Source organism: Arvicola amphibius, chromosome 9, assembly GCF_903992535.2.
Source record: "Arvicola amphibius chromosome 9, mArvAmp1.2, whole genome shotgun sequence".
NCBI lineage: Eukaryota > Metazoa > Chordata > Mammalia > Rodentia > Cricetidae > Arvicola > Arvicola amphibius.
In genome coordinates this window covers 104,738,186-104,748,359 of record NC_052055.2, presented here as the reverse complement: position 1 = coordinate 104,748,359, position 10,174 = coordinate 104,738,186, and the positions used below count along the sequence as shown (strand labels likewise).

The 10,174-nt window shown below is 45.3% G+C and overlaps 1 protein-coding gene across 1 annotated transcript in view; it reads left to right on the top strand.

Moving 5' to 3' along the window:
- Window positions 1-4,150: 4,150 nt before the first annotated feature.
- Tet1 (tet methylcytosine dioxygenase 1) overlaps window positions 4,151-10,174 on the top strand; it is a 42,381-nt gene continuing 36,357 nt past the window's right edge. The window contains exons 1-3 of the mRNA XM_038343994.1: window positions 4,151-4,565; window positions 4,641-5,156; window positions 5,787-6,676. Coding sequence (XP_038199922.1) covers window positions 4,151-4,565; window positions 4,641-5,156; window positions 5,787-6,676 — 1,821 coding nt within the window. The remainder of the gene's footprint in view (window positions 4,566-4,640; window positions 5,157-5,786; window positions 6,677-10,174) is intronic.

Below are 10,174 nucleotides of genomic sequence, written 5' to 3'. Positions count from 1 at the left end.
CCCCTTTGTCTCCCTTCCTTCTGCAATCTTCCTTATCTAGTTTGTTTGCCCTCCCCCACCTTCTGGACACATCCTTCCTGTCTCCATTTCTTCTCGCTTGTCTCTCTTTTTTTTTTTTAAACCTGTAGGTCATTTGAATCTCCTTGTCTCCTTCTACCCTACCTCAGGTTCTCTTCTCTGAACTTCTCACATTATTCCCGTGAATTCTTGGCATCGCTCAGGCGTTTGGATTTCTTCTCTTTCTTTGGTAATTCAAGACAGGGTTTCTCTGTGTAGCCCTGACTGTCCTGGAACTCACTCTGCAGATGAGGCTGGCCTCGAACTCACAGAGACCCTCCTGCTTCTGCCGCCGGAGTGCTGGGACTAAAGGCCAGTGCAATGACCACCTGGATACTTTGTTTTCTATTCCTTCATCTTTTACCATAAAATACTGATCCTTGGTTTTTACTCACCATCATTCTTGCTTTTGGATGGGTCTTTCTACCTCCATTTCCCCCCCTTCCCTTTTGGCTCTATTTGCCTCTGTGGGGTGTCAGGGTGTTTTACATATGGAAAAGAGGCTGCATCTGCTGGCTTTCTGCTGCTTTCTCCTGAGCATCCTGTCCGAGTGCCCCATGCTTTCACATTTCCTGTGGCAGTGAACTGTCTGGGAACAGTCAGCAACCACTGGCCCCTCCTTCCATTCTACGTAGAACTTAGTTGTGGGAAAAACTGAACCCGGTGGCAACTTTTTTCAAAAGTTTTAAGTATTTCGTTCTATTTTTGTCAAGCAAAGACACCTTTAAGTTCTGGGACAGAAATCAGTTTGCAAGTAGCCCTAGGCATGCAAATGATGCTTTGGACCACTGCTGGTAGCAGGAAGGACTGCAGTGTAATTAATTTCAAATTGACATCTGGGCTCAATGGTTACATCCGTGCTGCAGCCACTGCCTGCCCAGGGGACTTCCAGGGAATCTGAAAGAGGAGGGATGGAGAGCGAGAGGAGTTTTTTTTTATCCAGAAGGGGTTCCTCTGTGTAACAGTCTTGACGGTCCTGGAACTAGCTCTGTAGACCAGGCTGGTCATAGAGAACCACCTGTGTCTGCCTCCCAAGTGCCGGGATTAAAGGTGTGCACCACCACTGCCCCCAAAATACTTTTATTTAAAAAAAATTGTTAAGGCATGCAGTGCCATCCCCTGGTAAATACCTTTATTTTAAAAAATTATTGGCTAGACGGTGGTGGCTCACGCCTTTAAACCCAGTTCGAGGCCAGCCTGGTCTACAAGAGGTAATTCCAGGACAGGTTCCAAAGCTAAAGGGAAACTCTGTCTGGAAAAACAAACCAAAACAAAAATATATTGTGTGCGTGCGTGCACATGTGTATGTGTGCACTGAGTGTACTGTTTGTGCTGTGTGCACAAGTGCTTGTGGAGGACAGAGCAGCCTTTCCTAGAGACTTTACCCTGCTGAGCCATCCTTGCTGCCCTGATTATTTTAATAACTGCAAAACAAAATTTTAAGAGCTCTTGGAAAAATTTGGAAAATCCATATCATTGAGGCAATTTTTTGTTTTGTTTTGTATTTTGAGGCGGTGTTGGTATTTTTCTAACAGCTGAGGCTGTCCTGGAACTAGCTCTTGCAGACCAGACTGGCCATGAATTCACAAAGATCCTCCTGCCTCTGCTGGGATGAAAGCCTGCACTACCACGGCCCAGCCCTGAAGACATCCTTGAACTTGAACCTCCTCAAGTACTGGGATTAGTGACATACCACTCAAAGGGGCATGTTTTTTGTTTTGTACACTCCTAAAAGTGACTGAACAATTAATTCCACTACTCCCCAGTGCTTGCAGACAGGGTTTCAATGCCTGTGAGTCTGGTCTTCTACATCTAATGTTATAGGTTGACTTTGAGGTTAATCCTCCTGTCTCTGATTGGCAGTGGGATTATAGACACCCACTTTTGGTGTTTTTTTTTTTTTTTGGAGATAGACAATACTGGCTGGCCTGGAACTTGCCTTGTAGCCCAAGTTTCTTTGGAACTCAACAATCTGCTTGTCTGTGCATTTTTTTTTTTTTTCTGAGACAGGGTTTCTCTCTGTGTTGCTTTGGAGCCTGTCCTGGAACTAGCTCTTGCAGACCAGGCTGGCCTCGAACTCACAGAAATCCTTCCGCCTCCTCCCTCCCCCAGTGCTGGGATTAAAGGCATGTGCCATCCTCTCCCAGATGAGTTTTTATTGTCCAAGTTAAAAAGAAAAAGATACTGGTTTGTTGGTGTTCCCTTGACTGTCACTTGATTGATTTTTGATTTCACTCTGTAGACCAGGCAGGAGCCTCACTTTGCCTACAAGCACTGGGGTTATAAAGACCATATGCCACAATACCTGGCATGTTTATAAAATGAAGTTAACTTTTAGGACATATCTTGTAATATTATAGTTCTATGGCTCCATTGCTCTTTTTTTTTTTTTTTTTTTTTTTTTTTTGCCTTCCTCAGATTTTGCAAAGAAGCCTCCCCTAGTTTATCATGACAAGGTTACATTGCACTAGTGACTTCATGGTGATGAAGTTCAAGGGGCTCGTGTTTTCTCCCGGTTGTCTCTGAAGCTTGCCTCCTGTCACTGGTTTCTTCCTCTCTAGTTGGGACTTTAGGGGTCATTGACCTCATCTTTGAATCTTCCTTCACACCTCACTTTGGTGTTTCTGTTTTCTTTTTTTCTGGGTTATTTTTTTTAATTTATTAATATTTAACTTTATTTTATGTGTATTGGTATGAAGGTGCCAGATCCCCTGGAACTGGAGTTACAGTTTTGAACTGCCTTGTGGGTGCTGGGGGACTGAGCCCAGTTCCTGTGGGAGAGCAGCCAGTGCTCTTAACTTCTGAGCCATCTCTCCAACTCCGGATTTTTTTTTTTTTGTGATATAGCTTGAACAGTAATTTAACTACGTTCTGAGTTTCTTAAGCACTTCAATTAAAAATAGCATTGTTCAATTTTCCAAAAGCAGAACTGGGACGCCCTCTAGAGTACTTAGACTGCTGGCCCACATAAAGATGAGTTTGAATTTTCTTTCCAGCACCTACATTATATCCTCCTATGTTTTTTAGTCCTGCTGTCTTGATGGGAGATTAAGAACCATACTTTGACCCTGCTAAATTTGAGACTGGAATGGATTTCATTTCATAATGGCTCACGTTGTGTCTGAGGATGCGCTCACATATGAGTATGAGTGTCCACAGATTATGGAGGTGTTATAACTCTGGAGTTGTAGCGCCCCCTATGTGTGTAGGTGCACAGGTTACCTGAAGGATAAGCACACTGGAAAGATCACTTGGCCCCCTCTGGTAGCACACGCAGGCAAATACTCACGCACATAATATTTCAGTGAATTATTTTTGTAAGGAATAGGCGCCTGAGCTGGGCGATGGTGGTGCACACCTTTAATTCCTAGCATGAGGGAGGGAGATGCAGGCAGATCTGAGTTAGTGGCCAGCCTGGTATAGGGACAGATGAGGTCATACGAAGAAACTTTGTCTCATAAATAAAACTCCTATGTATGTGCATCAAGTGACTGCACCTAGGTGCAAGCCTAGTACCCAGATGCCAGAAGATGGCATGAGATGCCCTAGTACTGAAGTAACAGACAGTTGTGAGCTTAATGTGGGCCCTGGAAATTGAGCCCAGGTCCTGAGCCAGCTACCCTAGCTTTGTTTGACAGGATCTCAAGTCATCCAGACTGAACTCTTTCCCTGTAGCTGTGAATAAATAGTCTTAAGCTTCTGATCATCCTGCTGTGCCTCAATTTCCGGTATTGCTGGCGGGAGCCACTGACACAGCTTTTTGACTCTGTACCCAGGATATCCTACAACCAGGTCTCCCAAATGCTGGGAATAGAAATTTGAGCCCTTCTGCCCAGTTAAATCTACTATCTGTTTATTCTTTGACAGTACACATTCTATTATTGCTTAATTTTAGCAAATATCTTTCTAGTTGAGTACAAAGGAGTAATAACAAAGTTTTTGATTTTTTTTTTTTTTTTTTTTTTTTTTTTAGACCAAAAACCTCACGTGACTGGACGCGGCAACAGCCCAGTTTCTCCTCAGGAGGAAGGCTTCCGCAAAGGATCGATGATTCTGGGCCCTGCGTCCTTGCATCGCTTCCCACTCTGCAGCCATGTCTCGGTCCCGTCATGCAAAGCCTTCCAAAGCAGTCAGGACAGGTCTACAGAAGAAGAAAGCGACATTAAAACAGGGTGTCAAACATGGGGAGTCAGGGAAGCTGAACCCCGGAAAGCTGAACCAGTTAACGCCAAGAGATGGTAAGAAAGAACCAGAAGAGAAAAGCCACACACCACCCAGAAGCCTTCTGACCAGAGCTGGGGCAGCCAGAATGAATCAGGATAGGACCCAAGTTGAGAGTCCAGAGTCCTTAGCTGCCAGTGGGTTTTCAATGGCTCTACGAAGAAGCTCTCTGAGCAGGCGACTCTCCCAGAGCCCGGTTGTTACACCCAGACCTAAGAAAGTGTCACCTGCTAAGAGTGTTTTGAAGCAGCAGTGTCATCACGATACCCAGGATGGCGATACCCAGGGTGACGATACCCAGGATGGCGATACCCAGGGTGGCGATACCCAGGATGGCGATACCCAGGATGACGTGGTGGCAGAGCTCACGGAAAATGATTGCATCCCCAGCCACAACCCCACCTCGTCCCCAGATCCAGAGAACCTAATTGGTGAAGAGAGCTTGTGTTTAGTTGAAGGTGAGATCCAAGAGATAACCCAGTCTTGGCCTCAAACAATAGAAGGTTCCCAAAGCTGTCCTGCAATAGATATTCCTTCTGGGCCACTGGAAGGGACACACTGTGAAGGACTACTCACATCAGATGATGCCAGCACATCCCCTCAGGAGTATGCACCTTTGTCCCAAAGATCAACGCCCGAAGTCACCTCTCAGAAAAACACTAGCAATCAGTTTGAAGACTTGGGGTCACAAGTAAACTCTCTTAAGCTATCAGATTCTCCCCTGAATCCTGTGGGAAATGAATCTAATTGCTTTCCCACCTCCAGTTTTAAGATTCTACCTGAATTGGACCTTAAAAACTGCATGTCTCTTGATGGGACTACATATCCCACAGCTCTGATAAGATTCCTTTTGGCAGGCTCACAGCCAGATACACTTGGTGCTAACCTCCAAGAAGAAACCCTCAAAACTAACCCAGACCAAGGTGGATGCTACCCAGATCAATATATATTTGGTGCTAAACCCCAAGCGGGAATCCTTAAAACTAACCCAGATCAAGGTGGATGCTACCCAGATCAAAATGTTTTTGGTGCTAAACCCCAAGAAGGAACCTTCAAAACTAACCCAGATCAAGGTGGATGCTACCCAGATCAATATATATTTGGTGCTAAACCCCAAGTGGGAATCCTTAAAACTAACCCAGATCAAGGTGGCTGTTACCCAGATCAAAATGTTTTTGATGCTAAACCCCAAGAAGGAACCTTCAAAACTAACCCAGATCAAGGTGGATGCTACCCAGATCAATATATATTTGGTGCTAAACCCCAAGAGGGAATCCTTAAAACTAACCCAGATCAAGATGTTTTTGGTGCTAAACCCCAAGAGGGAACTAACCCAGATCAAGGTGGATGCTACCCAGATCAAGATACGCTTGGTGCTAAACCCCAAGAAGGAACCCTCAAAACTAACCCAGATCAAGGTGGATGCTACCCAGATCAAGAGGTTTTTGGTGCTAAACCCCAAGAAGGAACCCTCAAAACTAACCCAGATCAAGATGGATGCCACCCAGATCAAAATACACTTGGTGCTAAACCCCAAGAAGGAACCCTCAAAACTAACCCAGATCAAGGTGGATGCTACCCATATCAATTTCTGGATGCCATTTCTGTCCTAGGACAGGCTTTCAGTGCTCTCCCACCTCAGTGGGTATTTCCTGGTGCCAACTTAGTTCCTGGTGAGGCCCTGGGCAAGGTTTCAGGTCTACCAGAGGATCTTGGTGCTATAACTTTGCTAACCCAACAAGGAACTATGAATATGAATATGGCTGCTTCTCCAGAACTGCCTGTTTTCCTTCCGAACCCTATAGTCCCATTTGCTACCTGCAGTATTCCTCCCGGGCCTGAGCCCCACAGCTATGCCTCCTGTGGGCTTGAGGTCCAAGGTGCTATCCCTTTAACTTTGGACTCAGGACGTGCTCCCCAACCTCCAGCAAACTCTGAGATAAGTTCAATACCTCCAGCAATAGCTGCAACCAGTGTACAAGATGAGAAGCAGTTTTGTGCAAACCCTTCTCCAGCGAACACGCAAGGGTTTACCATTGACCCTGAGAGTGGACTCCAGCATGTTCCCCTGGATCTTACCCAGGGCTCTCAGGCTACCTCCAGCAAAGTGGAAGGGGGGATTTCTCAGGTCAACATGGCCAGCTCAGTTGATGTCAAAGCCACTGGGATGTCTATGCCAGTGTCACAGGCCAGTACCTCTTCACAGAACCCTACACCTACACCGCCAACTGTGGAGAGGAAGAAACGCAAGCCGTGCGGGATCTGTGAGCCCTGCCAGCAGAAGACCAACTGCGGTGAATGTACCTACTGCATGAACAGAAAGAACAGCCACCAGATCTGCAAGAAGAGGAAATGTGAGGTGCTCAAAAAGAAGCCGGATGCCACTTCTTTGGTACAGGTGAGGGAGCAGCCATGTGGGTGGGCGTATCTTCAGGGTTTGGAGACCCCGCCCCCTCCCCCCAAAATGTTCATCTCCATGAACATCTCTCCAAGAACTTGTGAAGGATGTCTTGTGGAGGAGCCATACTGGGAATTGAACTGAGGGCTTCCAGCAAGCTTAGCCTTTTTATCTTGATTAATTGGTATAGCCAAGGTTGCATGTAGCTAGGCTAAGATTACCATAGTCTCCAGCCTTGCATTAGGTGGCTCAGGACAGCCTGACACCCGTGCTTCAGGTCCGGAGCACACCTGCATGAATGGCTCAGTGGGGCAATGTACATGCCATGCCCCTCTCCCCTCAGCCCCTAGTCTGATTACCCAAGTTTCCAACCTGGGACCTGCTTAGTGGAAGGAAAGAACCAACTGCCAACTCCGTGTATGTGGCAGCCATGGGTCCACATGCAATGAAGGGTACAGTAAATTTGAGGCCAACCTGGACTATACTGTGACCCTACCCCCCCCAAAAAAGGTATTGTGAACTTTTAATTGCTTTAGTATTTTCACTTAGTAGGTGAGACATGGTATCTCTGTATAACAGCCCTCACTTGTCCTGGAACTTCATTTATAGACTAGGCTGGCCTTGAACTGAGATCTACCTGAATTTAGTTGCACCGCCACGCCTAGCTGAGAATTTTTATTTATTTTTGAGACAGAATTGTACTGTCTGAACCCCTGGACTTTTATTATATCAGATGGGCCAGTAGCTTGTTAGTATTATTTAATCCGAGGGATTGAATTGTATCGTGGCTGTTAGCATGCTAGATGTGGATTCTTCTAATGATGTACCCAAGTCCCTTCTATTTGATTTCTAGATTGTCTCGAAATTAACTAGTACCTACAGCCAGTGTATTTCTGGCACTGTCTGCACTCTGCAGCACCAGATCCCAGGGGAGTTGCTTTTAGTGGGGAACTGAAGCTGGGACCACTACCTTGATAGAATATTGCAACATTAGAAAGTTCTGGGGACCAGAAAGGGACAGATCAGTGGATAAAGTGCTTGCCTTCAGGTCTGACAACTTAGTAGAGGTAGAGAATGGAGGTCCTGCTCTCGGCATTTACACCATGATTTTTTTTTCCTTTCTAACCATGATTTTTTTTTCCTTTTGCAACAGTATTTCCATGTGTTGCCTTGGCAGTCCTGGAACTAACTAACTAACTAACTAACTAACTAAGACTCAGACCCACCTGCCTCCACCTCCCAAGTGCTGGAATTAAAAGCGTGGGCCATAGCCTCTCTGGGCTCTAGTAAATTTAAAGAAGTTATTTTGAGACAAGAGTGGCCTAGAAGTTACTATGTAGTTAAAACTGGCCTTTCTTTAATTGCTGATCTTCCTACCTCAGGTCCCCAAGTGCTGGGATAGGTCAAGCCCCCTTGGCTTTGTTTTAGGAGACAATGTATCACTAGGCTACACAGGTTGGCTGGCAACTAATAGCATTCCCCTTGCCTCAAGATCTGTCCAGATATGGTGGGCACACCTTTTAATCTCAACACTCCTGAGGCAGAGGCAATTCTAGAATAGCCAGGGCTACGCAGAAAGACCCTGTATTGGAAAACCAGGAAAGAGACAACAACTAGACCAGTAAGCAGTGTTCCTCCTCCAGGATCTCTGTTTTAGTTCTCATCTTGATGCACTGACTTTTAAGGATGGGTAGTAATTGGGGAGCATTGCAAGCCCAAACAAACCCTTTCCTCCCCTAGTCGATTTTGGTCAGCATTTGGCCAGGCTAGCCAAATGAGTGAACTCCTAGTTCACTGAGACCTTTTCAAAAAACAAGGTCAATGGCTGCTGAGGAGCAGGTTAGGTTGAACTGACCTCTGGCCTCCATGCCTGCTCACATTCACACACAGTAACTGGTCCTCAGGGGCAGTCAGAGCTCACCAGTTCTTCCTGTCTGCAGAAGAATTTTTTTCCATGTCAGAGTGCTGTAAATAAGCTGGTTTGTACCCTTGTGAAACAATTCTCTTGGTTTCCGTTGAGATAGCCATGACACAGCCATTTTCTTGTGCCCCTGTATTAAGAGGCTTTTGGTGTCTGCATTTATCTATTTACACTTTACAGCTTGTTTTTTATATCATTTTATATGTGAACCTATTTTGTGATCAAATTTTCTGCTAAAGAGCAATGGGGGGATCAAGACGGGAGGAAAGGAGGAAATAGGAGGGTGGGGCAGGGCAAGGCTACAGCTGAGCCTACCCATGGGATGGTGCCTAGCCTGCAAATAAGATAAAACAGCATTAGATACCGTGCATATAGGAGAAACACAGCAAAAATTTCTCTGCCTTTGTGTATGAATCTCTTAGATAATTTGCAAAGTTTTTTTTTAACCAATTGCCAGAAATTAAGACCATTTACAAAACACTTATTTTCTGCTTATGAGTGTGGGTGCCAATAATGGAACCCAGGTCCTGCAAGTGGAGCAGGTGCTCCCAAACGCTGAGCCATCTCTAGCTCCTTAAATTCAATTTAAAAGAAAAAATAGTTTATTTTTACTTTATGTGCATTGACGTTTCCTGCATATGTCTGAAGGTGTCGGGTCCCCCAGAATTGAATTGCCATGTGGATGTTGGAAATTGAACCTGGGTTCCCTGGAAGAATAGCCAGTACTCTTTAGTCACAGAACCATCTCTAGCCCCTTATTTAATTTATAAGTTTTATTTTTGACAGTTTCTCTATGAAACTCTGGCCTGGAACTCAATTGGTTACATGTCCTTTTGTCAAAACATCAATATTCCATATTGAATCGAATTGACTTCTCAGGCAGCGGCCTTTGTCTGAATTTATAGTATACCAGGATGGCCTCCATCTAGTTCCAACTGCTTCTGCTTCCCAAGTGGTGGGATTAAAGGCAAGGGCCACACCGCCAACATGAAGGAAGCAGAGACAGGAGTTCCCTGGCTATAGAAAGCTAGCCTGGGTTATAGGAGTCCCTGCCAAGTCAAGGAAGAACAAAAATGAACCCATACTATGTCTTCATTACTAGCTTAACAGTACAACTTTTAATTAGATTTTGGCTTGCGGCTCTCTAACCTGGAATAGGAATGAGAGAGGGGGGCAAACCACATGATGAGGTCACTTTGGGTCAGATGCAGGTTCAAGACAGGCTCTCAAAGAGCCCAGATTGGCCTCAAACTTGCCATGTAGCTGAGGTCCACAAACTTCGCATCCTCCCATCTCTTACCCTCTCTGTAATATTGGGATTACAGGTGTGTACCAAAATGTGTTGCTGCAGCTGGAACCTAGGGGTGTGTGGCAGAGTTAAACAAGCACCCTGCCATCTGCTACACCTGCAGCTCACTTGGTAGTGGGGAAAGTATGCCTGGCACTTTTCCAGGGAGGAAAGACCTGAAACCAACAAGTACTAACATACTAAATACAGCTAGATACTTTACAGAAGAGCTTTATGGAGGGTTCACAGGATAGACAAGGACGGTTTTAATTTCTTAGTCTTATTTACA